This window comes from Oncorhynchus keta, chromosome 1 (genome assembly GCF_023373465.1).
Source record: "Oncorhynchus keta strain PuntledgeMale-10-30-2019 chromosome 1, Oket_V2, whole genome shotgun sequence".
In the NCBI taxonomy this organism is placed as follows: domain Eukaryota; kingdom Metazoa; phylum Chordata; class Actinopteri; order Salmoniformes; family Salmonidae; genus Oncorhynchus; species Oncorhynchus keta.
Genome location: NC_068421.1, coordinates 70,427,247 through 70,454,710, shown reverse-complemented (window position 1 = coordinate 70,454,710; position 27,464 = coordinate 70,427,247). Strand labels below are relative to the sequence as shown.

The following is a 27,464-nucleotide window of genomic DNA, read 5'->3' as shown; positions in this document are numbered from 1 at the left end:
CTCGCTCAATAGGAACTAAAATACCAAAGGCTGCCCCTAAGGTAATCTACCCAAGGTCCTACAGAGGGTTCAATCAGGACTCACTCACTAGGAACTAAAATACCAAAGGCTGCCCCTAAGGTAATCTACCCAAGGTCATACAGAGGGTTCAATCAGGACTCACTCACTAGGACAACTAAAATACCAAAGGCTGGCCCTAAGGTAATCTACCCAAGGTCCTACAGAGGGTTCAATCAGGACTCACTCACTAGAAACTAAAATACCAAAGGCTGCCCCTAAGGTAATCTACCCAAGGTCCTACAGAGGGTTCAATCAGGACTCACTCACTAGGAACTAAAATACCAAAGGCTGGCCCTAAGGTAATCTACCCAAGGTCCTACAGAGTGTTCAGTCAGGACTCACTCACTAGGAACTAAAATACCAAAGGCTGCCCCTAAGGTAATCTACCCAAGGTCCTACAGAGGGTTCAATCAGGACTCACTCACTAGGAACTAAAATACCAAAGGCTGCCCCTAAGGTAATCTACCCAAGGTCCTACAGAAGGTTCAATCAGGACTCACTCACTAGGAACTAAAATACCAAAGGCTGCCCCTAAGGTAATCTACCCAAGGCCCTACAGAGGGTTCAATCAGGACTCACAGAAAGGACTATCCTGAAATGGCACTAAGTTTCTTTATGAAATAATTTATGAGTATAGCTGATAAGCATACCCCTTTAAGGAAATGCACTCTGAGGTCAAATGGTGCCCCATGGATTGATGATAAACTGAGAAATGTAATGATTCAACGTTATAATGCCTTAAAAGTAGCAGATAAATCTGGCACTGTTTGATAAGCAAAGTTTTTGTAAATTAAGAAATCTTGTGACCAAGCTAAACAAAGGAAAGAAGAAGGGATTATATCAGCACAAAATTGATGAAGTAAAGGATGATGAAAAAAACTGTGGAAAACGTTGAACACTATTATGGGTAGGAATTTGAACGTCTGCCTCTTTTGCTGAATCAGAGGGTATATTTATTACAAAACCACATGACATCGCAAACTAGTTGAATTAATATTTTCCAGTCAAAGTTGACAAATTGAGGAATGCTATGATTCCAACTGATGGCTCCATGTCAATCCCTGGTCCTATCACACTTAGAGTACTGTCCAGTTACATGGTCAATCCCTGGCCCGGGGTGGCAGGGTAGCCTAGTGGTTAGAGCGTTGGACTAGTAAATCAAATCCCCAAGCTGACAAGGTACAAATCTGTCGTTCTGCCCCTGAACAGGCAGTTAACCCGCTGTTCCTAGGCCGTCGTTGAAAATAAGAATTTGTTCTTAACTGACTTGCCTAGTTAAATAAAGGTAAAATTAAAAATAAATAAATATACCCTTATAAAAGATTGTATCATGAAGGAGAGGCAATCAATGCAGGTTTGAATTTCATCAAGGAGAAAGGGAAGAGGTAGAAAGGACGCTGTTGTCTCTTTCGGATGACAAGTCACCTGGTACAGATAATCTTGACGCCAAATTGCTTAGTTATAGCTGACTAAATATCTACCCCAATCGCTCATATTTGTAATAAGTGCTTGATGTATGGGGTGTGCCCAGAAGTCTGGAAAGAGTCAAAGGTTATTCCACTACCCAAGGATAAAACATCTGCATTCACTGGTCCTAATAGTCTACTTGCTTGCTGCCTGTGTTAAGTAAATTATTGGAAAAAATTGTATCTGTACAAATCAAGGATTATTTCTCATGTAATGCTCTGATAACGGGTTCCCAGCATGCATACAAAGGGCATTCTACGAGTACGGCCTTAGCACAAATGACAGATGATTGGTTAAAGAGTATGGATGACAGGAAGTTAGTTGGTGCAGTGTTGCTAGATTTCAGTGCTGCTTTTGATGTAATTGATCATGAATTGTTACTAGGTAAACTCAAATGTTATGGTTTTAAGTCTGCAGCTCTATCCCTAATGGAAAGCTATCTATCCAGGAGAAGGCAAAAATGGTTCTTTAATGTTAGATTTTCAAACAGTAAAGATATACACTGTGGTGTTCCTCAAGGAAGTTGTCTAGGCCCACTTCTCTACTCTAACTTCACTAATGATTTATCTTCAGTAATGAACAAAGCGAGAGTGGTCATGTATGCTGACGACTACAACTTTCATGCCCTCTTCATGCCCTCTTCACGACTTTCTTGGTGTTTGGACCATGATAGTTTACTGGTGATGTGGACACTTTAAACTCTCGTCGCACCCCACTACAGCCCAGTCGATGTGAATTTGGGTCATTACTGTAGTCCTCGATCATCTCCTTTGTCTTGCTCATGTTGAGGGAGAGGTTGTTGTCCTGGCACCACAATGCCAGGTCTCTGACCTCCTCTATATAAGCTGTCTCATCGTTGTCGGTGATCAGGCCTACCACCGTTGTCGTTAGCAAATTTAATGGTGTTGGAGTCGTGCTTGGCCACGCAGTCGTAAGTGAACAGGGAGTACTGGAGGGGACTAAGCACGCACCTGAGGGGCCCCCGTGTTGAGGATCTGCGTGGCAGATGTGTTGTTGCCTACCCTTACCACCTGGGGGGGCGGCCCGACGGGAAGTCCAGGATCCAGTTGCAGAGGGAGGTGTTAAGTCCCAGGCTCCTTAGCTTTGTGATGAGCTTTGTGGGCACTATGGTGTTGAACGCTAAGCTGTAGTCAATTAACCACATTCTCACATAGCTGTTCCTTTTGTCCAGGTTGTGAAAGGGCAGTGTGGAGTGCAATTGAATCATCTGTGGATCTGTTGAGGCGTTATGCAAATTTATCGCTGGTCTAGGGTTTCTGGGATGATGGTATTGATTTGAGCCATGACCAGCTTTTCAAAGCACTTCAATGCTACCAATGTGAGTGCTGCAGGCAGTAGTCATTTAGGCAGGTTACCTTCGCTTTCTTGGGCACAGGGACTATAGTGGTCCCTGTAGTCTGAGAATATTTGTTATTAGAATTTTGTCATTTAGTATGCCTTGGGTCAGGGGAAATCCACAGTAGGGTTGTCCCCACTGTAGTCTGATCGCAGCTGAATAGTGGTCCCTGATGGACAGGACAACACAGGCCCCTCCTGTGAGAGTCAACCCTCAGAGAGTTGCCTGTAGAGATGTAGGGCTCACCACATGCAGTGTCACAAAGTATATTACAACATAGTGATCCTTCATATAGTGGCTGGCAAAGCTTGATTGTGCAAGAGCTACAATTATCACCAGCCACCAGCCACCACACACACACACACACTTCTGAGAAAAGCGCAATAAAAGGAATGTTTTTGAAAACTTGAAAACGCAGCAGTCTGAAATGTAACCTTTTAGTCCTTCTTGAGCGTAATGGATCTATGCAGTCATCATACACAAACATGCATACAGTAAAACACCAAACAAGACTTAAATCAAAACAAAGATTAGAAAAAAGCATTTATTTACAATATTTCCTTTATTATCAAATAAGAATAACGCTTTAAAATCGACATTATTACCAGTAATTTATATCTTTACAATTCTCTTAACAGAGTAACAATCTGACTTGACATAAAGCAAACAAGTGGCAGTCCCTTGCAGCTGCTACCATGCCAACATACAACATCCTTAAACAAAAAGTGATCTTCCTTTTGAGCTGAACACATATTTTTGGGTTAACGGAACAGGTAAGAAATGTGAAAATGCATATTAGATAACATTTAGCTGTATGAAAAAAGGAGGTCCAACGGGTTTTTATGGAAAATATGTTTTGCACGTTTATAGAAGTTGACCTGGGTTGTATTGTGAGGATGGTGACTGGGTGGTCCTAACCCCAGCATTAGGAATATCACATGTACAATCACCTGTTTGACCTTTAAAATTGACCATTTAATATGGTGCTGGTCCATGAATATATTCCAACAGATACAGACAGATTTATGTTTGACGAAACCTTCCATTTAACTTTGGTTACCAGAAAGTATTTCTTGATAATGCACTTTCATATGAACATGAAGTTAAAAAAGAGTGAGTCCGGTGTTGTGTGGAAGTGGAAGTAGGAAATACAGACATCAGTGTACTAGATAGCCTATTCAATCATGCAACTGTGCCAGAGCCTGGCTCCAACCCCTCCCAGATCCATCTATGGCCCCAACCCTCCACGCAGAGAGTCATCTACCACATGCAGTGCACCTTGGGAAGACATCAGATGACTAGCAGATTGTCAGAAGCTGCCAGCGGCTTGGACGCATATCCCCTATTCATCATTATCTAAAAGAGGAAGAGGGGATGGAGAGAGAGAGAGAGAGATGTGAAGTTGCATGTTAAAACCAAATGAGTCATTAGATAGGCTGTAGCATGAGAGAGTGGCTGAGTACACTCAGAGCCCCAGGTCAAATCAGCTTTCTTAATCTGAGGTGCTGGGCAAAAAGCTGAGCACATCACTTTTGCACTTTTACTAAATTCATATTTCCATTAATCCCAAATCAGTGACCTTAAACCCTGAACACTATAACAAGGTGTGAATCTGGCACCCTACAGGACAAAACAAACATTACACAACATTCAGCAGGATCACCCCCTTAGGCCCAACAGTCAAACACACTCCATTCAGACATGTAACCCTTTAAGAATCAATGGAGGCTCTAATCTTCAGCGACAGGTTAGACTAATTCCCATTACAGGCAGACTTCAAGCAACAGAGTAAAAAGAGTTTGAAATCAGAAGCCTTGAGCTTCAGAGAGAAAGCCTCCTGCCTGGTTCCATTAACATTACCATCTCTGCCTAAATGGAAGGGCTTGAGTCACACATCAGATCAAATAAAAATGGATCGAAAGGGAGGGAGCAAGGCTGTTAGAGACAAACAGACCAGCACATCTACACAGAATAGAGTGGTAAGGGGGGAGAGAAAGAAAAGTTTTCATTTTATCCAAAGTGTTAGAGAGAACAAAACAAAGAGAGCTTGAGAGCCATCTGAAGCCTCTGCTCTCATGTCCTGGTGGAGTTCTGTTCTGTTCCATCAGACACAAATTAAACACTCCCTCTCCCCTCCATTCCCCCAGCATATGACAGCTGACTTGGCACAGGGGTGAGGCGGGGGAGTGAGGGGGAGACAAACAGAGTCTTTAGGGTGTGTTTCACGTCGACATAGTCCCTAAGTGTCTGAGCCCGTGGGGCGTTAGGGGAGAATAGGATTGGGCAGATTAGATTAAAGGGTTTATTGGCTCGCTCACGCAGTCTAGCGCTCTGGGAAAACCTGTTTAAGAGGGAATCAGCATACTGGCTGAACACAACAATTAATAGAAAAACACATATGGGACCGTGATTTAAACATGAGGGAAAAGAGATCCATCAAAACAAAGGGGGAATAAGAGAAGGTGGGACACACACACACACACACACACACACACACACACACACACACACACAGAAAAACAAGGACTCTAACCCTCTTGGTATAACCCTCTTGATACTAACCCTCTTGGTAGGCTCCATCAGCCATGACCAGGTGAAGGATGTTGGGGTACAGGTGCTGGTGCTCAGTCCCCAGGATGTTCAGTACCATGTCGGGGCCCATGTCGATGTTCTCATCCTCATCTTCATGAATTGCCTTTAATGGTACAAGGACATCATGAACATTCAATGACCATGTGTAATTGCTGTATGATAGATAATGAATGACTTCAGGAGGGTAGAGGGTAAACAGGTCCCATTCATACCTTGATCTTGTTGTAGGCCTCTATAAAGTTCTCAAAGCCCATCTCCTGCTCCAGGTTAAACCGCAGCTCCTCCAGACGGCTGAATATGCTGTCCTGCTGTTCAGCTGCACCGTCCTCCTCCTCACCACTGTCATCTGTTGTTCACACACAATCCTATTGACAATCTGCTTCTGGCTGCATGTATTGTAGCTACAGTATTGTGCATGTGGATGAAGGAAGGATTACTAATGTACCCGATTGCCATTCTTCATTGAGCTGGCTCTCACTGCTGTGGTGCTCCTCTTCTTCCAGTCCGTTGGTGAGTGTGTGTCCTGCCTCTTCATCACCTGGACTCCCATTAGAACCCTCCTCCTCATCCACAGCCATCCCGTTCAGCTCCTCATCATCTTCATCCTCAGCAGGGTTGCCGTTAAAGCCATCACCTCCCTCTTCCTCTGGAGGACTACCAGAATTAGAGCCAGATCCCCCCTCATCTTCCTCGCTGCGCTCCTCCTGCAGGAGTCTCTCCATGGAGGCCCTTAGCTCCCTCAAGTCATCATCCTCATACACACTGAGAGAACACAGTTCATAGTACTCATAGCACATCATGTTTTCAAACTGCACAAAGGATGTTCCACATAACAGAGAAGTGAAATTGAGTTTCTTTGTATTCTACATATAGTCAGTGTGTGTGCGCGCATGTGTAGTGTAATGAGTATCTTACTCTTCAGTCTCTGATTGTTCATCCTCTTTGGCCTCTTCTTCCTCCTCTTCCTCCATGTCCTCTATATCCAGATTGTTGTCGTTGTCAGGGGCAACCGCTCCGTTGGCCCCTCCTGCCTCCTGTAGAGAGCTGAACAGTCTGCTGAGGTCTGGTAGAGAGCAGGTACGCAGCATCTGAGGACAAACAGTAAAGCACCGGTCACACACCCACCATGACTAAATAAATATCACAGATGCATTTTTTAGCACCAACTTTACTTTTTTTGAAAGTTTGCAACAGGATTTGTTTTTTTGCCATAAGTTATAGTGCAGGTCAGGTGTCCAGAAGATCAAGGAAATTAATCAAATTGTAATCAAATTCCTTTTGGGGCGGCAGGGTAGCCTAGTGGTTAGAGCAGTGGACTAGTAACCGAAAGGTTGCAAGTTCAAATCCCCCAGCTGAACAGACAGTTAACCCCTAGGCCGTCATTGAAAATAAGAATTTGTTCTTAACTGACTTACCTAGTTAAACAAAGATTTTTTTAAAATGTGAAAAATGCCTTTAACCTGGGACCATTTGAGGTGTCAGTTGGAGCATGTTCAAGGACATGTGTACAGGTGTGTGTGCATGCATGAGGCTGGCCAGTGGAGTGGCCTCTGGTATGATGACACATCAGGGATGTGGAAGAATTGCATTAATAACGCTTTGTCCAGGGAGAGCCATCGCTGAAAACACATACATGTAGGGCTCAAAGCTGGACCAGAGTACACACACGGATCAAAGGTAGAGCTCTGACACACCCATCCCTACAAACAAATAACAGGGAGCTTCGCCTGTCTCTCTCTGCACCTCTCTCCTCCGTCCCAGATGGATGTTATGAAAAATGCAGGAAGATAAATAGCCTCTCTCATCATGCCTTCTTCAGACCATGTGATTAATATGACTGGCTCTATTCCAAAGTCCTTCATTAATAAAGACTGAATCAAAACCTAAAAATACCACAGAACCTCCACATTTCTCAGGCACAGGCAGAGTACATTTCCTAAACATCCTCTACAGCTGAACATCACCTTAGAGGATAGAATAAAATATCATATTAAATGAAAGGTACAGATCATGTCATGTGATTGATATAGAATACTGGCTGATAGAAATTAACCAGCCAATTTCATTCACCTCTGAAACATGTTGTTTGTTCATTTTATAAAAGGAGAATATGCTCGTTACTTGTGTTGTATTATAAGAGGATGTTCAGGGTCACCATAACAGTGCGATTATGTTAATAGTTATTCATAATTATTTAGCAATTCCACATCCATTCATTCTCCTTAGTTCTTATCTCCAGTCTCCTTGAGGAGAAGTGTTGTTCACCTTTGGGTTATTGGCATCAAACTGGCCGGTGGAGAGGCCGATGAGGAGGGCGTTGTGGTGTTTGGAGCGGAGAGGAGAGACGGAGCGAGAGCGTGAGGCTAGAGAAGAGGACGAGTCCTCCATGGACGACTGGGCTGACATAAGAACCAGAGCTGCAGTACGGCGGTGGGCCGGCGAGGAGCACAGCTTCACAAACAGAGGTTCCTCATACACAGGTGCTATACCTAGAGGGAGGGAGGGAGGGAGGTGAATATGGGACACCAAAGGCAGTTTAGTTCTAGAAGTGTCTCTCTCAGCTTACCGGAGGATTCAGGTTGCTTCTCTGCTTTCTCCCCAAACTCTTTGGTTTCTGCTGGTGTTACTCTGCCCTCTGATGGCCTAATAGGAGAATCATATACAAAATCAAGACATAATTCTTGATAATTGAGTTTCATGAACATTTCTTAAAACCACTTAGATGTCAACACGCCTGTTCAGGGGACCTGCGTGGTTCTGGTACCAGTTCCGACTGACATTTTCAATTATAAATCAATCTGGTTCCCAGACACAGTATATTTTTGTGAAATCTAGGATGTGAAATCTGAAACAACTTGAAGCTGGGATGTCGCTCCTACCATTTAATTTGCTCTTCCAACTGTCCATCAACTCCTGGCTGAACCATATGTATTCAGCCACTGACAAAGCAAATGCCTGCAATCCTTACAACGTAGTGCAGCAGGAGAGCGTTATTTCATCACTATAGCACATTCAGAGGTCGATTTATAGCCAGTAATCTAGGGGGTGTTTTGATCAAGAGAGACCTTGAGAAAATATGCACATTTTCTAAACACTAAACATACAAATCTTATAGTTAGTGGTTTTCTAATTTGATTGTACTATATTAAGAAAGCAGATGAGCAATTTCAAGCCTTATTCATACAGTTTTGTTGAATAGGAAATACATCATAAAATATTTCATATTTGAACTGTGTACTTGAGCTTGTGTCCTCCAAAGTGACTACACCTCAGCAATTTTATCGGAAAGGTGAGATTTGAGTATGCAGCAGTACTTGTTATTGTTTATGGTCCTCTCATAATAATTGCTTTTGGGAAATACGTAGATGACATTTTAGGATACTAGTGGTCTAGGGGCTGTGCCACCAGAGACTCTGGGTTCGTGCCCAGGCTCTGTCGCAGCCAGCCGCGACCGGGAGGTCCGTGGGAGGACACACAATTGGCCCAGCGTCATCCGGGTTAGGGAGGGTTTGGCTGGTAGGGATATCCTTGTCTCATCGCGCACCAGTAACTCCTGTTGCGGGCTAGGCGCAGTGCACGCTAACCAGGTTGCCAGGTGCACGGTGTTTCCTCCGACACATTGGTGCGGCTGGCTTCCGGGTTGGATGCGCGCTGTGTTAAAGAAGCAGTGCGGCTTGGTTGGGTTGTGTAACGGAGGACGCATTGCTTTCGACCTTCGTCTATCCCGAGCCCGTACGGGAGTTGTAGCGATGAGACAAGATAGTAACTACTAACAATTGGATACCACGAAATTGGGGAGAAAAGGGGGTCAAATTTAGAAAAATAAAATACTAATATTATGTCTAAGCTTCATTACAGTTCAAGTCACATATTAGTCTAAAGGTACAGGTTTTTAATCCAATGTAAATCACATTAGGTCTTGATTAACTAAACCTATTCTTGGATTAGATCTCTGTAATCCAGCTCTAGTGGGGAGCCAGCAAACCCTCACCCCAGCGGCAGGGCTCGTTTCTCCCAGGCCTGCACTACTCCAGCTGGTGAATTTGAGGCCTGCTTTGGGCACTCCTCCAGGACCACTGACTCCAAGTCTGCTGGATCTGGAGAGAATAAGAGAACAACTGACTGAGTGATTTAGGTGGTGTTATATAATACACTGACTGCATGTCTCTGGATGAAGATTGCCAGTATCTGACAACCTGTATAGTATGTAACCCACTCCCTCACCCTCCATCTCTATCGGTTTGGGTGGAGTCTTTAGCATCTCTTCTAATATAGCCTGCCTCTTCTCCTGGCCCGTCACGTCTACTGAGATCGTCCCCTCTTCCTGACCTTGGACCTCTGTGTTCTTAACGACAGATATCACAGCAGGTGGGCTTGCCTCTGAATCCATCACTTCCTTAGTTCCACTCACACCAACCATCTTCGCCGTCTGATTCAAGTTGTCTGAATGGGAACCAATCAGATTCATTAGCACCTAGACATTGAGTCTGTACGGAATGTGGTTGGTAATGGTAAGTGTGTGTTGGTGGGTATATTAAGGACTCGCCAGTGATTTTCTCTTCACAGATGTTGACATTCCCCAGCAGCTGGGTAAGAGGCTGAAGCTCCGCCTCCTGTAGAACTCTCAGCACCTGAGAATCTGGGCTCCGCCCCCATGCTTTTCTAGGGGCGTCTTCCTGTAGCACATCCATCCGAATGACCTCACCCACTGTCTGTTCTACAACATACACAAACAGATATCTATTAGTATACATGTAGATATAGTCTAGATGTAGGAGATATTGTGCTGGAATGCATGCATCTAGGTTATTCACCAGCAGTCCTGATACAGGTATCCTCTAGGGTTTGCTGAGCTACAGAGAGAATAGACGGAGATCCAGCCTCCCATTTCTTCCTGTCCCCACCAGAGGACGGTCTCTCCTCTGGAGACAGAGCCTGAGAGCCTGGGGAGAAGGAGAGGAAGAGAGATGGAGCTCAGAATCAAAAGGGTGAGAGTAAAGATCCACGGTTCTTGTCAATCCAGCAATTCATACAGGTCGTAGTCCTTTCTATAGCGGTGACTCTTCAACCTCAGGAGGCTGAAGAAATTCGGCTTGTCACCAAAAGCACTCACAAACTTCTACAGATGCACAATCGAGAGCATCCTGTCGGGCTGTATCACCGCCTGGTACGGCAACTGCTCCGCCCACAACCGTAAGGCTCTCCAGAGGGTAGTGAGGTCTGCACAACGCATCACCGGGGGCAAACTACCTGCCCTCCAGGACACCTACACCACCCGATGTCACAGGAAAGCCATAAAGATCATCAAGGACAACAACCACCCGAGCCACTGCCTGTTCACCCCGCTATCATCCAGAAGGCGAGGTCAGTACAGGTGCATCAAAGCGGGACCGAGAGACTGAAAAACAGCTTCTATCTCAAGGCCATCAGACTGTTAAACAGCCACCACTAACATGAGTGGCTGCTGCCAACACACTGACTCAACTACAGCCACTTTAATAATGGGAATTGATGTAAATTGATGTAAAATATATCACTAGCCACTTTAAACAATGCTACTTAATATAATGTTCACATACCCTACATTACTCATCTCATATGTATATATACTGTACTCGATACCATCTACTGCATCTTGCCTATGCCGTTCTGTACCATCACTCATTCATGTCTTTATGTACATATTCTTTATCCCTTTACACTTGTGTGTATAAGGTAGTAGTTTTGGAATTGTTAGTTAGATTACTTGTTGGTTATTACTGCATTGTCGGAACTAGAAGCACAAGCATTTCGCAACACTCGCATTAACATCTGCTAACCATGTGTATATGACAAATACATTTGATTTGATTCTGTTTAAGAGTCCGGTTCTAGGAGACAGATGGTATAACTCACCAGTCGTTCTGATACAGGTCTCTTCTAGAGTCTGCTGAGCTACAGAGAGAATAGACGGAGCTACAGCCTCCCACTTCTTCCTGTCCCCACCAGAGGACGGTCTCTCCTCTGGAGACAGAGCCTGAGAGCCTGGGGAGAAGGAGAGGAAGAGATATGGAGCTCAGAATTAAAATGGTGAGAGTAAGGATCCACGGTTCTTGTCAATCCAGCAATTCACACAGGTCCTAGTCCTTTCTATATCGAACAAGATTCTGTTTAAGAGTCCGGCTCTAGGAGACAGATGGTATAACTCACCAGTAGTTCTGATACAGGTCTCTTCTAGAGTCTGCTGGGCTACAGAGAGAATAGACGGAGCTACAGCCTCCCACTTCTTCCTGTCCCCACCAGAGGATGGTCTCTCTTCTGCGATAGGCTGGCTCTGCTGGGGGGTGAGGCATAGTTCTTCTGAGGGTGTGGCTGACACCTCCTCCTCAGGGCTCTGGGCCTTCAAGTTCTGATTCAGTCTCCGGAGAATATCCTTCTTCTCACTCTGAAGAAATCACCAATAAAACCAAACATATAGTCACTGTCTTACTATAAACCAAAAGGCACTGCAACCAACTAGCCTCAGTGTAAAATATTAATTTTGTGAAGCAGCACTGTGCTATATTGGAAGTTATTGACCCAACTCACCTTAATGACGTCCGTTTTAGGAAAGTCATCTTTAAAAGAGCTCTGCACAGACGCAAGCTGCTGGGAGACAGACAAATGGGAGAAAGAAAGCATGTGTAATAAAAATGGAATAATGGAGGAAAATAACTGTGAAAGCTTTAAGTGTTTACTGACTGCTCCCACGTCCTTCAGAGCAGAAGTCATGGAGATGACAGGGGTGGGGGGTTTGGATGCGGGCTGGGCTCTAGCTACAAAGTCCTGTACAGGGAGGGAGGGGCCAGGCCGAGGAGGAGGAGCTAGCTCTACTGCTACACCTCCTGCTACCATTCCAGCCTTCACGCCTCGAGCTGCAAGCTGACAAAAACACACCACAATCAATGTTAGTGATTTTAATCCTACACATGCTGTACAATTGTAGCAGATGAGCTTCAGGAGTATGGGGACTTACGTGATCCTCCCAGGCTCTCTTTTCTCTCTCATAGGCCTCTCTCCTTTTTTTCTCTAGCTGCTCCTTCAACACAGCAGCACGGGCCTGCGCTTGGGCCTTCAGGGCTTCAATCTTCTTTCTCCTCAGCTCTGTCTCCTCACAGGACTCCTTGCCGTCTGAGCCATCACTGTCGTACTGGATTGATCACCCGAACAACCAGAGGATGCCGCCATTACCCGCAAACAAAAATGCCAAAACATAACAGAAGTTCAGAGGCTGATTAAAAGGATGTTATGCTGATGTGTTCTAAAAGGGTGGAAGGATACCTTCACTCCTCTGAGGCGTGCTTTAATCTGCTGTCTCTCATTGAAGTTCTGTAGCCTGATCTGCCTCAGCCGGGACAGGTACTCCTGAGAACATAACTGCAGAAGTTATACTAACACACAAACAAAGAGTTCACATATTGCTAAGAGGCTACAGCACGTATCAGACTCACACAGCTTACACACATCATATGACACAAAGCTATACAACATACACAAACAGATGACAAAATAATCCACTAAAATGGTTTCCTATAACAAATGGCATTTAAGAACCGATGTAAAATCAGTCATCCACATACTTGATACTGCAAGAAAGACACTGGTGCAATATACAAAAACAAAGCTTGAGTTACTCAAACACCTAAAAAGGAAACACTGGATGGAGTTGCTTGAGATTAATTTATTCCATAAAAAAAATGCTCAAAAAAAAAGGGACAACATAATGTGCACAAAAATATGTTATGGAAAGGGGAAAAAAGCTATTACTGGTGCACCAAATGTATGAGGTCTGAATCACACTTGTGCGTTGACACACACACCTGGTGACACAGTACATGCAATACAGGGAGTCAGACACTGGGAGGTGCTGCTGGGTGACTTTGACTGCAGAGTTACAGGAATAATCCAATCAACAAATATACAGTCCCAAAATATTAAGAAAGTCAGCAATCAGGTTTTCAAGAGTGTTTTGCATCATGATGATGTGGCAAGTGACAACTTGCTTTTTGAAAGCCCATCTTGAAAACTTGATTGCTGACATGCAAAACATTTTGGGACTGTATCAACAGTCGATTAATGAACAAAATACAAAAAGATAGTTTTTAAGTGGATTATTCCTTTAAGGGGATGTGTCTGAGTGTAGTGTCATGCAGACACAACTGAAGAGGGCAAGCCAAACCCAGGCATGTTGTTATGAGTGAGGGATCAGATGGGGTGAGGCCGGCTGGACATCCAGAGCTGAGAGCTGGGCTCCTACCTCCTCCTCTTTGTTGGGTTTGGGTCTGCTGTAGCTGGACCGACCATAGATGGCTGCCAGGTTTTGCCGGGCACCCTGTTCACCGTTCAATTCAACCACATTTCACATGTATAAAAATGTGCTGCATTTTCTCCAAACTCCGGTAAGCATGCAATTCAACCTTGATTCCAGATCGACACTTTGGTTATTAACCATGACCATACAACAACCCCGTTATCTTTTGTGAGAACTTAACAGACTTTAAAGAGCCATCCTATTGTTCAGTGAGCAGAAGTATAGAAATGGGGGGCAGGAAGGAGAAAACGTACCAGCTGTCCCTCAGCGCGGACCTTGTTCAGCATGGCATCTCTCTTACGCTGAAGAAACTCCTGAACCTGATTGGCCCGTTCAGCTGCTGCGTGACCCCGTTGCCTGGAGACAGTTGGAGAGGAAGTTATTTAATTGACTTAGTATTGATACAACGTAAGGAATAACTAATAAATATGATCCAATATCAAGCAAAGCTTTACTGCCAGTCAGAGACAGAGTAATGTTTTCTAGAATGGTTTGTGACCAACCACGGACCTGCTAACATGGGTTTGTTTGGTGACATACTCTAGCCTCCGTAGCTCTCTCTTCACCACATCAGGGTCCGGGAGACGAGCAGGGCCATTGGGCAGCACTGAGCTGGCAGCAGCTGGCACACCCCTTACACATACAAAACAACACAATCAGTCACCTGAGTTAATAAATTACCCAAAGGAAATGATGGCTGAACCCACCTAACAGGAGTGTCTCCTCCTGCTGTGAATCCCTCTCTGGCACCCTCTTTGGGCTGAGGTTTGGCCAGCTGGTCCAGAGCAGCATGGTAGTGTTCATACGGGCCCCTGCTAGGGGAGAGCGGGGCAGGGCCTGGGGTGGGGCCCTGGGCAGGAAGCAGGGGCTCTGGGACAGGAGCTGCAAACCCAGCCATCATACCACCACCTCCTACAAAACACTGGGGACAGATAAGACAGTGAGTTAGAGAGAAGACGCTTTGATTGATGATAAAACATCTCCAGTGTAGTGAGACTAATGAAGTGAAACCACAGTAGATGATGATGATGATGATGGGGGGTCATTCTGTACCTTCCTCTCTGGACTGCTGCCTCCACTAGAGCTCAGGACGTGCCTCCAGCCCTGCTCTCGAGCTCGGTTGATCCGGTTTATCTGGGGGTCAAAGTTTACTAGTCACTATAAGCATTACATGAAATGCTTAAGTCTGATCGTCACTACTGCAATGTCATAATGTTACAGTGTAAATAACTACTGTTTACGGTTATACTACCCCCACTGTCAAGGAAGGCCCTAAAAATGGTCAAAAGACTCCAGCCACCCAAGTCAGAGACTGTTCTCTCTGCTACCGCATGGTAAGCAGTACCGATGCACCAAGTCTGGAAGCAACAGGACCCTGAACAGCTTCCACCATCAAGTCATAAGACTGCTAAATAGTTAACCAAATAGCTACCTAGACTTTCTGCAATGGCCCCCTTTTGACTCATCACATACGCTGCTGCTATTGCTTATTAGTTATCCTGTTGACTAGCCACTTTATCCATATGTACCAGTCTACTTCAATTACCTCATACACCTGCACATCAACTCAGTACTGGTGTTCCCTGTATATAGCCAAGTTATCATTACTCATTGTGTAGTTATTCCTTGTGTTGTTATTTTTTCTATTATTTTTCTCTCTGCATTGTTGTGGGGCCCATAAGTAAGCACTTCACTGTTAGTGTATAACTGTTGTTTACGAAGCACGTGGCAAATAACATTCGATTTGACTCACCTTTTCCCGCTCATATCTCTTCATCTGTCCAGCCTTCAACAGAAACATCTGAAGAACAAATGAAGATGAACAATCTGAAGTTTCATATTTCAGATGTAATACAGTATATCAAATGCTAGACACCCAGCTGACCTGCTCCCTCTGTTTCCTCTCTTTCTCAATCAGCTCCATCCTTTTCTTCCTGGCACCTTCCTGTAGTGTAAACACAATAGTCAACATGAAACCACAAACTTACTAAGACGCAAGAGGTTCACTGCTATAGAACAGGTATACAAGGAGGGGGGAAAAAAGAGCACTCTTTAGGCAGGTTAGGAGAAAGAGGGGTGTAGAAGAGGGAGGGCTATTCAAACTGTCTGGAAGAGGAGAAGTGGGGGGCTGCACTCTGTTTGGATGAGTGATGATGAGGAAGAAAAAAGGATGTACGTCAGGAGGGAACTTTATGTGGGTGGGGTAATGGAAGGAAGAAAAGGAGATGCAGGGGTTAATACAGGTTACAGGAGGTGCTCTCTCTGTTGTAACTACCTCATATTTCCTCCTCTCTTCCTCCACTCGACTCACTCTCCTCTGGGGTACTGCTGGGAGGGGGACGGGGGCCTGAGCAACATATAACACTGGGGTTCAGACTCAGAGGACACACACACACACACACATGCACACATGCACATCCATGTCCCACTGAGGTGTAACATGACAGACATCTTCATAACACACATTCATAACCAATATGAATAGATCTGTCTCAGTGGAGGGGCAGTAGACAACGATGCACAGCCAGTATAGGATCATCCTGTTGAGAAGGCTGAAAGATGCCACTGGCTCTCTTCCAGTACTAACCAGCTTGTGTTTGACGGCTGGTTTCCACTCTGCAGGTTTCATGGCTGCATCTGAGGCTTTCCTGACATTTAAAGGCACTCCATATTTGGCGGCTGGTTTGGTGATCTTCTGGGCTGGAGTTACAGGCATGGGAGCAGGGGCGCGACGCTTGGCTAGAGAGGGTAAGAAAGATACTACATTACAAAGTTGAGATTCTTGGTGTAACAGTGAGGCATTTGTATTCATTCAAATGTGTTAGCATTTTATGTGGTGTGTGTGTTTACCAGATGCCGCCTGCGCCACACCTGCTTTAGGCTGCTTGTGGAGGAAGCTATGGCTGAATTCCTGAGCGATAATCTGAATGGGAGAAAACCAAACGTCATATTGTTGTGCTGAAAAGACTAGATTCACAGTGTGTGTATCATACTGTCAAAGGGCTAACAGTCCCTGGGACCTTGTGTGTGTGTGTGTGTGTGTGTGTGTGTATGTATCCTACCTCTGGGGTGAGGAACCTGAAGATTCTGTGGGAAAGGAAGGGTTTGTCGAGGATAGAGCTGACAGAGGGTCTCTCCCGGGGGTTGCGTCTGAACAGTTGGCCCATGAGAGAGCGAAGGTCCTGGGAGTAGTGGATCGACACAGGGGGGTACGAGCCCCGGATGATCTTCAGAACCAGGTTCTTCATATTACCTGCCTCAAACTAAGAGGGAACACACACGGTATACTTCCTTAATAACTAAAATAGCAAGCCAGACACAACCAAAGGGAATGACTGATTACACGAATGGCCTCTTCTGACATTATGAATAGTGGTCCTGTGTGGCCCAGCTGGTAGAGTATGGTGCTTGCAATGCTAGGGTTATAGGTTTGATTCCCACAAGGGACCAGTACAAAATTCTGAAAATGTGTGCACTCACTAATGTAAGTTGAAATCAAATCAAATTGTATTTGTCACATACACATATTTTGCAGATGTTATTGCGGGTGTAGCGAAATGCTTGTGTTTCTAGCTCCAACAGTGCAGTAATATCTAACAAGCAATTAACAATTTCACAACATATACACACAAATCTAAAGTAAAGGAATGGAATTAAGAATATATAAATATTAGGCGAGCAATGTCAGAGCGGCATAGACTTAGATACAGTAGAATAGAATACATATGAGATGTAATGCAGAATATGTAAACATTCTTAAAGTGACTGTCGCTTTGGATAAGATTGTCTCCTTAATAACTCAAAATGTTTAAATGTAATTAATATTATTCAACCTTTTTAGAATTAAACAGACCACGTGCTCAGCAGATATGATCAGCCATTAAAAAAGACTATCTGAAACCCAACTGACTCCAGAGAGAATCATCATGCATTATATATGGGAGAGAGTGAGCGTTCATATTGTGCCTGCCCCAGGTTCACTCTGTAACTGACTTTAAGACACACCTAAACACACACACACACAAATACTTACTGCATGCTTTAGCGTGCACATTTCATACAGGACACACCCCAGGGCCCAAACATCACTGGAGGAGTGAAAGGGAAAGAAAGAGAGCATACAGATGGAGAGAGGAAGGATAAATTCTCTGGGATTGGTACATTACATTCTTGCTCACACAGTATTGCACATACATTATTGCAAAATATGCTCTTCTACACATTAGCTAACGTGGGAAAAAAGGCACTCCTGTTAACAAGAAGACAACCATAGGCTTCTGTAGTGGTGAGGCTGCATGCTACAGTTCATTAAGACAAATACAGACTCATGTAACTGAGGTTGATTAGATTACATGATGCATATTTAAATAGGTTAGAATCAATACAGGTGTCCTGCCCAGGACTCTGGATGTACACCAGCCAGGAAGTTGACTCCATAAAGGCTATACATGACACCATTACATAATCATAGTGGTGTAGCCAATGACTCTGCATTATTCTGAGTGTGTGTGACAAATTAAATGATTAAACTCTGCACCTTTTAAATGGTAGTTACAAACTCACTTTGACATGCACAAAGAGAGAATCCTAAAAGTTCACATCCCATCATGAGACAATGCCCCCTCAACCAGATATGGGTGCAGGTTACCTTTTGTTGTTGTACGGTTTGTTTTCACAAATCTCAGGTGACAGGTAGTATGGCGTCCCGATACATGTCCTGGCTAGCTCCACAGTACTGAGAAAGAGGATTGTGGAGTTACTGAAATGGAGATGAACATTGCAAAGAAGTTGCCTCCTTTTCACTAAACACGGGACAGATTCTTTAGTATGTTGTATGACTCACCTATTCAGCACCCTGGCAATCCCAAAGTCTCCTAGCTGTATGGTTCCATCTTTGGTCAGAAATATGTTCTAAAAGTTCCAAACCATATAAGTATGATGAGTAATGTGTACTACAGTATGCTCAAAATTCAGGGGACAGGGTCTCTAACTTCTTATTTACCTGTGATTTGATGTCTCTGTGGAGGATCTTACGGTCATGTACATGCTTCAAGGCGAGGCATATCTGCACCAACCAATCCAGGATCTATAAAGATACAGACAGAGTCAAACGCGTGTTCATAACATCCATCCATCCATGACAAAAATCTGTCTGTGGGGGCATTTTCACCTGCCTCTTATGTTTTACCTGCTCCTCAGGGAACTGCACTCCTTTCTGAGAGTTGATCGTCTTGAATAGGTCTCCTCCCTCACAGTAATCCATTACGATGTACAGACATCCACACTCTAGAAAACACACAGAGAGAAATCATTGGTTCAACCAACCTGTCTGTGTTACACTGTGCTAGAAGAAACATAAACCTAATTATTAGATCTCACTGGCCAGGCAGAAGTTAAACACATACTACAGGATTGAATCCGGAGGGAGAGGTCTGTCTAGCTCTAGTTTCATTAATGAGCCAGACAGATAATCTACTTATTTTCTGGAAGCTGCTGCCAAGTCTCACACATCAACTGAGATTGATCACATTGCTTCATCAGAAATCACACCACAGGTGAAGGGCTCTGTATATTACAACCCTAAAGTCTCAAGGAAATTGATATAGGCATAGAGGCATTCTGGCCATCACTGCTGACTATTGACCTCTGAACTCAGGTCACTGGACTGCATGGTGCACAGGTTGTTGTTTACCTTCAAAGGACTCTTTGTACTGGACGATGTTGGGATGGCTCATGTTGGCCAGAACAGCCACTTCTTTACGGGACTCCTGTCTCTCTTTACTAGACATCTGCCATAGAAAGTGAGACAAATGGAGAGGAAAAGGAAGACATTGATAATATCATATTATGGGTGAAATATAATTTCCATAACATCATGTAGGGCTAAATGGTAATTATGTCATATACGCTTCTCTGTGGCTTACCCGGGAGATGCCAATCTCTTTGATGACATACTGTTTTCCATCCTCCCTGGATTTGACGAGAATTGCCTTCCCGAAGGAGCCCTCCCCAATCTTCCTCACCTTTTCATATTTATCCATGTCTCTGAAACAGATGACTCCTCATTCTGGGGCTGGTAGGACACAAAAACACACCGTTTTTTTACTCACCACCAAAAGTATGTGGTCACATGGAACGTTTTCAGAAGAACTACCTTTGGGCTACTGTACTATTCTATAAACCACTGTAAGGATATATGGGCTGCCTGCTTTGTATTCGTTGTCCAATATTGATGTTGATGATGTTGATTCAAGGAGTAGAGTGTAGTGGTGCAGGTGTAGTAAGTTTCCATCATTCAAAGCTTACCTCATTAATACAAATTTACACGAGACCCTCTGTGCTTACCCCGCCCCAAAATACATCTTTTGGTCTTTATTTTGATCGAATGCTGTCAATGTTGGGCTACATCATCATGAACTGTTCTCATTCCCATGCTATGATAAGGATGGGCCTGCTGGACAGTGCTAGTAGCTAGCTAGTTGACAGCCTGACACCTAGCTAGTATGAGGCTGAGGATGATAGCTCTCAAAAACACGAGCCATGCATTTGAATGAGAGTTTGACAGCCACTAAAAAGGCTCCGTTGTCAGTCTGTCAACACACGCTTTGAAATCGTAGAAATTTAGCTCAAATGTACTTACCACTAAGATATTTGATGCATCGTATCAGAGATCTCCGTACTGCTACAAAATGCCCCTTGCGCTCTCTATCTAACTACAGTGGTGCAATGCTTTCGTTTCATTGGTCGACTCCACAAAATTCCCGTTCCTAGCGGCTAATAAAACAGTCAATCAAAAAGTAAGCCGGAGAACTGGGTCGTCACTAGTTACCATATCCACAACGTCCTAAAACCCGCCTATTGCCAAAATGTATCTTTTTTAAATCTGATTTTAAAACTATCCCTAAACCTACAATTAACCACACTGCTAACCTTATGCCTAGCCCTAACCTTAAATTAAGACCAAAAAGCAAATGTTTGTTTTCATGAGTTTTTACGATTTAAACCATTTTATAATTTTGACTTTGTGGTTGTGCTATCTAGTGGGAAATGGTGTACATGGTTTGTATGTGAGTTTGTTGAAGTGGACGTTCTCCGTAGCAACCATAAGGTGCAAAGGAAAATAGTACTGTAGCTAGTTTCTCTGAGAGAAGAGAAACTATCTTTCACGCCCCAGTTGGAGATCTTGATAAAACCACACCCCTCAGCGGTATAATCTTTCAAAACCAATTGGAATTCAGATAGTTGCACTTCCCCTCGTACCAGCCCGGACACACATTATTCTCGGCCACAAAATGGCTGAGTCGTATGCATTATTTGGGGAAGACCAATTCTCTTGTTCAATCTGTCTGGATCTACTGAAGAACCCTGTGACCATTCCTTGTGGACACAGTTACTGCATGGGCTGTATAAAGGACTATTGGGATCTAAATGACCGCATGGGTGTCTACGTCTGCCCTCAGTGCCGACAGACCTTCACCCCAAGGCCTGCTCTGAGCAAAAATACCATGTTTGCAGAAGTAGTGGAAAGACTGAAGAAGATTGAAGAGTTCCAAGCTGACCCTTCCGTTCCTTGTTATGCTAAACCAGGGGATATTGAGTGTGATGTCTGTGGTGGGAGAAAACAGAAAGCCATTAAGTCTTGTCTTCTGTGTCTGGCCTCATACTGTGAAACACACCTCAAGCTTCATGACAAACTCAACCCTGGAAAACGACACACACTTGTGGAAGCCTCCATGCAGCTTCAGGAGAAGATTTGCTCTCAGCATGACAAACTACTGGAAGTTTACTGCCGTACTGATCAACGTTGTATCTGTTATGAGTGTTTGATGGGTGTACACAAAGGCCACGAAACAGTTTCAGCTGCAGCCGAAGGCACTGCAAAACAGGTATGTTGTGTATGAAAATGTATGTGGAATAAAATTGCTGAATTTAAACTGCAGTTTATGCATCAGTATCAACACTGATAACAAGGAAAGGACTTTGAGTCTGAAGTGCACACAGCTATCAAAACAGTAAAGAATAAACAGCCCACACTGTTTAAAGTGCCATTACAGTTAAAGTTTATGCCCTCTGATTCCAATCACATGCACCTTTTACTCATGAGTGTTTTGATTCTACAGAAAGAACTGAAGGAGACACACAGGAAATACAAGCAAATAATTGCCAGGAAAGAGAAGGAACTATTGTGGTTGAAGCAGGCCATGAGGTCTCTCACAGTGAGTATTAATGAGAGAACTACAACAGCTGACAACTCAAACTCTGCTCCAATTATCTGATAAATTCAGTGTTCAGAGCTGCGTGTCGGGCCTGATTCAAATTGAGACTGCTCCTTTCTCTCTGTGTGTGTGTGTGTGTGTCCCAACAGTACTCCGCACAGATAGCCGTGGAAGACAGTGACAAGGTCTTTACTGAAATAATCTGCTCTGTTGAGAAGTGGTACTCTGATGTGAAAAGACTGATCAGATCACAGGAGAAGGCTGCTGTTGGCCCGGCTGAGGAGCAGATTGACCAACTGCAAAGGGAGATTTTAGAGCTGAGGAGGAGAGATACTGAGCTTGAGCAGTTGTCAAAAACAGAAGATTTTATTATTTTCCTCCAGGTAATATTGGCATTAACAAGACTCCTGGGTGCGATGACTCTTGTAACAAATTATAATTTTGGGGCCAAATTCACACGGAATGCCCCTGGTACTTTCTTCCACTTTGAATCTGACAGGACTCAGGACCCAACTTGAATATGAAGATTGTGTGTGTGTGTGTGTCTTTAGAAATGTCAATCTGTCCCAGCCCTCCCTGGATATGAGGACACATCCAGCATCAATGTGAGTCAGCAAGTCTCTTTTGAAGGTGTGAAGAGAACTGTGGCTGAGCTGAAACAGCGATTGGAGGACTTCTGCGAAGGGGCCTTTGCAAACATCTCTAAAAAAGGTTTGCAACAAACCAGACTTGTCAAATCCCTTGTTACATTCAAACCATCTCCACTGACCAATCTATAGCTTTCATTTATTTAATTGAGTAAAAATAATAATACAAAAGTAATAAACACGACCTTCTGTATACATATCTGTATAGAATTACTCTACATTGCTATACTCACTGATCTATATCTGTTTCCCACAGTACAGGATATTCATATTCTGCAGGCATCAAAGCCTTGTCCACGTGAGTCCATTTTCACCATACATCTACACAAAAATCCCATCAGCACAATCACAGCTGAGCTTGAGACCATGTAACATTATTTATTGTAGTTAATTATTTCTGTATCCCTCTAGCTCTACCCCAGATAACAGACAAGTGTGTGGAGAGTAAAGAACCAACAACAAGAGAGGAGTTTTTGAAATGTAAGTACAGTATAGACAGACACAGATCAGGTCGTTTTGTACTGGGACAGACAGAGAACAGGTCATTTTGTTCTGGTTCATCATATCTGCTTTCTCTCCATCAGATGCCTGTCAGCTCACATTGGACCAAAACACTGCACATAAAAACCTCCTTATCTCTAGGGACAACAAAGTGGCTGGATGGAATGATTTTGCACTGCCTTATCCTGACCACCCAGATAGATTTGAAAACATGCCTGTGGTACTGTGCAGAGAGGCTTTGACAGGGCGCTGTTACTGGGAGGTTGAATGGGATGGAATACAGGCTATCATAGCTGTATCATATAAGGGGATAAACAGGAAAAAAAAACTCAGCCCCCCTGATGCATTCTCCAAATTTCTAGAATTTTATGAACAATCCTGGAGTTTGAACTGGAATATAGCCCAAGTCTGTGAGAATAAGAAACAGATTCAACTAACTGCTTGGTCCTCTAGGAGAATAGGACTGTTCTTGGATCACAAGGCAGGAACTCTAGCATTTTACAACATTGCTGATAAAATGACCCTCATCTATAGAGTAAAAACAACATTCACTCAACCACTCTATCCTGCTTTCTGGATCAAAATACAGTCCAAGATAAAATTGTGCCCCCTGAAATAAATGTAAATGGCTGATTACAACACAATCCATTTGCAGAGTAGGGCAAGGCAGAAGGAGTAGTTTACATGTATCTTCAAACTGTTTATTGTACATTGAGAAATATGGGAATTGTGTATAATGTGCTTTTTTTTTTTTTTTTTACTGCATTCCACCAAGTATACAAATGATTTTATGAAAAGTGGTAATTGTATATACTACCTACTTTTATGCAAGAATTAAATAAATAAATCAATATGCTAACAGCTGTGTCAATGTTTCCTTTAAAAGAAAATGTAATATTTGGAAGGATTTATTAGGCCTATATTGTCAGACTTATACAACATTGATTATAATTCTTAATCTATTTATAAAACATATCTTCCAATGTGGTACAGAGTTGTTGAGAACTGATGATATATTAGGCAACTCACAGTAACATGAAAATCCCAGCATCTCTCACACTAGACCGGTAGTAGTCCATGATATACAGTAACATGAAAATCCCAGCATCTCACACAAATAGTTGAGGATCTTCCACAACTGGCTCACATTAAACGACACGTCCATTACACTCTGTCAGCAAAAGTGAAAACTAACAAACCAATGTCCAATGCAGTGTAGTTCATTTATAAAATCCTAAAGATGCACCGACTCTGTCACAGGTGGGGTTAAGATGGCGGACAGGAAAAAAAGGAGAAAAGTGGAACAAACTCAGCAAAAAAAGAAACATCCCATTTTCAGGACCCTGTCTTTCAAAGAATTTGTAAAAATCCATATAACTTCACAGATCTTCATTGTAAAGGGTTTAAACACTGTTTCCCATGATTGTTCAATGAACCATAAACAATTAATGAACATGCACCTGTGGAACGGTCGTTAAGACACTAACAGCTTACAGACGGTAGGCAATTAAGGTCAGTTATGAAAACTTAGGACAATAAAGAGGCCCTTCTACTGACTGAAAAACACCAAAAGAAAGATGCCCAGGGTCCCTGCTCATCTGTGTGAACATGCCTTAGGCATGCTGCAAGGAGGCATGAGGACTGCAGATGTGGCCAGGGACATTAATTGCAATGTCCGTATTGTGAGACGCCTAAGACAGCGCTACAGGGAGACAGGACGGACAGCTGATCGTCCTCGCAGTGGCAGACCACATGTAACAACACCTGCACAGGATCGGCACATCCGAAAATCACACCTGCGGGACAGGTACAGGACGGCAACGACAACTGCCCGAGTTATACCAGGAATGCACAAGCCCTCCATCAGTGCTCAGACTGTCTGCAACAGGCTGAGAGAGGCTGGATTGAGGGCTTGTAGGCCTGTTGTAAGGCAGGTCCTCACCAGACATCACCAGCAATCACCAGACATCACCGCCAACAACGTCTCCTATGGGCACAAACCCACCGTCGCTGGACCAGACAGGACTGGCAAAAAGTGCTCTTCACTAACGAGTTGCGGTTTTGTCTCACCAGGGGTGATGGTCAGATTCGCATTTATGGTCGAAGGAATGAGCGTTACACCGAGGCCTGTACTCTGGAGCGGGATTGAGGTGGAGGGTACGTCATGGTCTGGGGCGGTGTGTCACAGCATCTTCGGACTGAGCTTGTTGTCATTGCAGATAATCTCAATGCTGTGCGTTACAGGGAAGACATCCTCCTCCCTCATGTGGTACCCTTCCTGCAGGCTCATCCAGACATGACCCTCCAGCATGACAATGCCACCAGCCATACTGCTCGTTCTGTGCATGATTTCCTGCAAGACAGGAATGTCAGTGCTCTGCCATGGCCAGCGAAGAGCCCGGATTTCAATCCCATTGAGCACGTCTGGGACCTGTTGGATCGGAGGGTGAGGGCCATTCCCCACAGAAATGTCCAGGAACTTGCAGGTTCCTTGGTGGAAGAGTAGGGTAACATCTCAAGAACTGGCAAATCTGTTGCAGTCCATCAGGAGGAGATGCACTGCAGTACTTAATGCAGCTGGTGGCCACACCAGATACTGACTGTTACTTTTGATTTTGACCCCCTCTTTGTTCAGGGACACATTATTCCATTTATGTTAGTCACATGTCTGTGGAACTTGTTCATTTAATTTCTTAATTGTTGAATCTTATGTTCATACAAATATTTACACATGTTAAGTTTGCTGAAAATAAGCGTCGTTGACAGTGTGAGGACGTTTGTTTTTTTGCTGAGTTTATAAGTAAATATGGAATGGGGAACGCACAAGCCTTCTGGAACATCTGATCAAGGGGAAGATGGTTGGACAGGACCAAAAGGAGAAAAGTGGAACATGGTTTGAGTGAATATGGAGTGGTGGATCACACAGAGCTTTTGGAAGAGTTACAGAAGGAAACTGAACATGACGAGAGTGAGGATGAATTAACTGCGGTGGCAGGTGTTTGAGCCTCGTCCTGATGATGACAAAGACGATTCTGGCCCAGTGGGAGTGAGATTTTTGGAGAGAACGGATCCTTGCCTTCGGTCAGATCCATATGTGGTGTCAGTTTGGATGGTGAAGAGGTTGGGGAATGTTGGGTTGGTGACAGTGACCTGAAGTGGAATTGTGTCGATTTTTTGCGTTTCTAATGTCCAGAGAGAGTGTACCACACGACTGGGGACAAGAAATGTGACTTGCTTTCCTCTCCGGAGTAGGGCGCAGTTGGAGTGTTACGGTGGATTTGGAAAGTATTCAGACCCCTTGACTTTTTCCACATTTTGTTACGTTACAGCCTTATTCTAGAATGGATTAAATAGTTTATTTCCCTCATCAATCTACACACAATACCCCACAATGACAAGGCAAAACCAGATTTTTTTAAATGTTATATATATTTTTTTAAATAAATGTAAATATTACATTTACATAAATTTTCAAATCAAATCAAATGTTATTTGTCACATGCAGAATCCAACATGTGTAGACCTTGTGGTGAAATGCTTACTTATAAGCCCTGAACCAACAATGCAGTTCAAGAAATAGAGTTAAGAAAATATTTACTAAATAAACTAAAGTAAAAAGTAACACAATAAAATTCCATAACAATAACGAGGCTATATACTGGGGGTACTGGTACCGACTCAATGTGCGGGGGTACACGTTAGTCAAGGTAGTTTGTACATTTAAGTTGTGGTAAAGCATAGATAATAAACAGTGAGTAGCAGCAGTGTGTAAAAACAAAGGGGAAGGGGGATCAATAAAATAGGCTTGGTGGCCATTAGATTCATTGTTCAGCCGTTTTATAGCTTGGGGATAGAAACTGTTAAGGAGCCTTTTGGACCTCGACTTGGCGCTCCGTTACCGCTTGGCAAGCAGTAGCAGAAAGAACAGTCTATGACATGGGTGACTGGAGTCTTAGATACTGTTTTGGGCCTTCCTCTGACACCACTTAGTATATAGGCCCTGGATGGCAGGAAGTTTGGTCCCAGTGATGTATTGGGCCGTACGCACTACCCTCTGTAGCTCCTTACGGTCGGGTGCCGAGCAGTTGCCATACCAGGCAGTGATGCAACCTGTCACGATGCTCTCGATGAGGCAGCTGTAGAACTTTTTGAGGATCTGGGGACCCAGATTTTCAGACCCTTTACTCAGGGAGGTGACCAAGAACCCGATGGTCACTCTGACAGAGCTCTAGAGTTCGTTTGTGGAAATGGGAGATCGTTCGGGAATTTATGGTAGAGTGGCTCGACGGAAGCCA

The 27,464-nt window shown here is 43.9% G+C and overlaps 2 protein-coding genes across 12 annotated transcripts; one reads left to right on the top strand and one right to left on the bottom strand.

Moving 5' to 3' along the window:
• Positions 1–3,414: 3,414 nt before the first annotated feature.
• nek1 (NIMA-related kinase 1) lies at positions 3,415–20,573 on the bottom strand. Of its 10 annotated transcripts, none has more exons than XM_052459924.1 (36): positions 20,446–20,573; positions 19,730–19,878; positions 19,498–19,594; positions 18,994–19,091; positions 18,808–18,891; positions 18,649–18,716; positions 18,454–18,540; positions 17,839–17,893; positions 16,868–17,068; positions 16,656–16,728; positions 16,393–16,544; positions 16,081–16,152; positions 15,691–15,750; positions 15,559–15,606; positions 14,859–14,939; positions 14,513–14,727; positions 14,316–14,438; positions 14,060–14,162; positions 13,752–13,826; positions 12,776–12,871; positions 12,471–12,644; positions 12,197–12,376; positions 12,044–12,103; positions 11,666–11,900; positions 11,372–11,500; positions 10,291–10,419; positions 10,023–10,193; positions 9,701–9,919; positions 9,468–9,573; positions 8,043–8,119; positions 7,742–7,965; positions 6,392–6,564; positions 5,922–6,238; positions 5,689–5,822; positions 5,447–5,579; positions 3,415–4,240 (listed from the first exon to the last, which is right to left on the bottom strand). In XM_052459924.1, exons 2-36 carry the CDS (start codon positions 19,844–19,846, stop codon positions 4,227–4,229), a joined length of 4,380 nt encoding a protein of 1,459 aa, XP_052315884.1. In that variant the 5' UTR covers positions 19,847–19,878; positions 20,446–20,573; the 3' UTR covers positions 3,415–4,226. The 10 variants fall into 10 exon arrangements, with proteins under 10 accessions (XP_052315884.1, XP_052315889.1, XP_052315893.1 ...); XM_052459929.1 differs by having other exon boundaries at positions 12,044–12,100; XM_052459933.1 differs by having other exon boundaries at positions 12,776–12,859.
• A 331-nt stretch (positions 20,574–20,904) lies between these two features.
• Positions 20,905–24,030, top strand: LOC118392251 (tripartite motif-containing protein 16-like). 2 transcript variants are annotated; one of them, XM_035784050.2, is made up of 7 exons: positions 20,905–21,691; positions 21,926–22,021; positions 22,171–22,404; positions 22,573–22,732; positions 22,930–22,966; positions 23,080–23,148; positions 23,253–23,402. In XM_035784050.2, exons 1-6 carry the CDS (start codon positions 21,098–21,100, stop codon positions 23,114–23,116), a joined length of 1,158 nt encoding a protein of 385 aa, XP_035639943.1. In that variant the 5' UTR covers positions 20,905–21,097; the 3' UTR covers positions 23,117–23,148; positions 23,253–23,402. The 2 variants fall into 2 exon arrangements, with proteins under 2 accessions (XP_035639943.1, XP_035639937.1); XM_035784044.2 differs by having other exon boundaries at positions 20,908–21,691; positions 22,925–22,966; positions 23,253–24,030.
• The last annotated feature ends 3,434 nt before the right edge of the window (positions 24,031–27,464 follow it).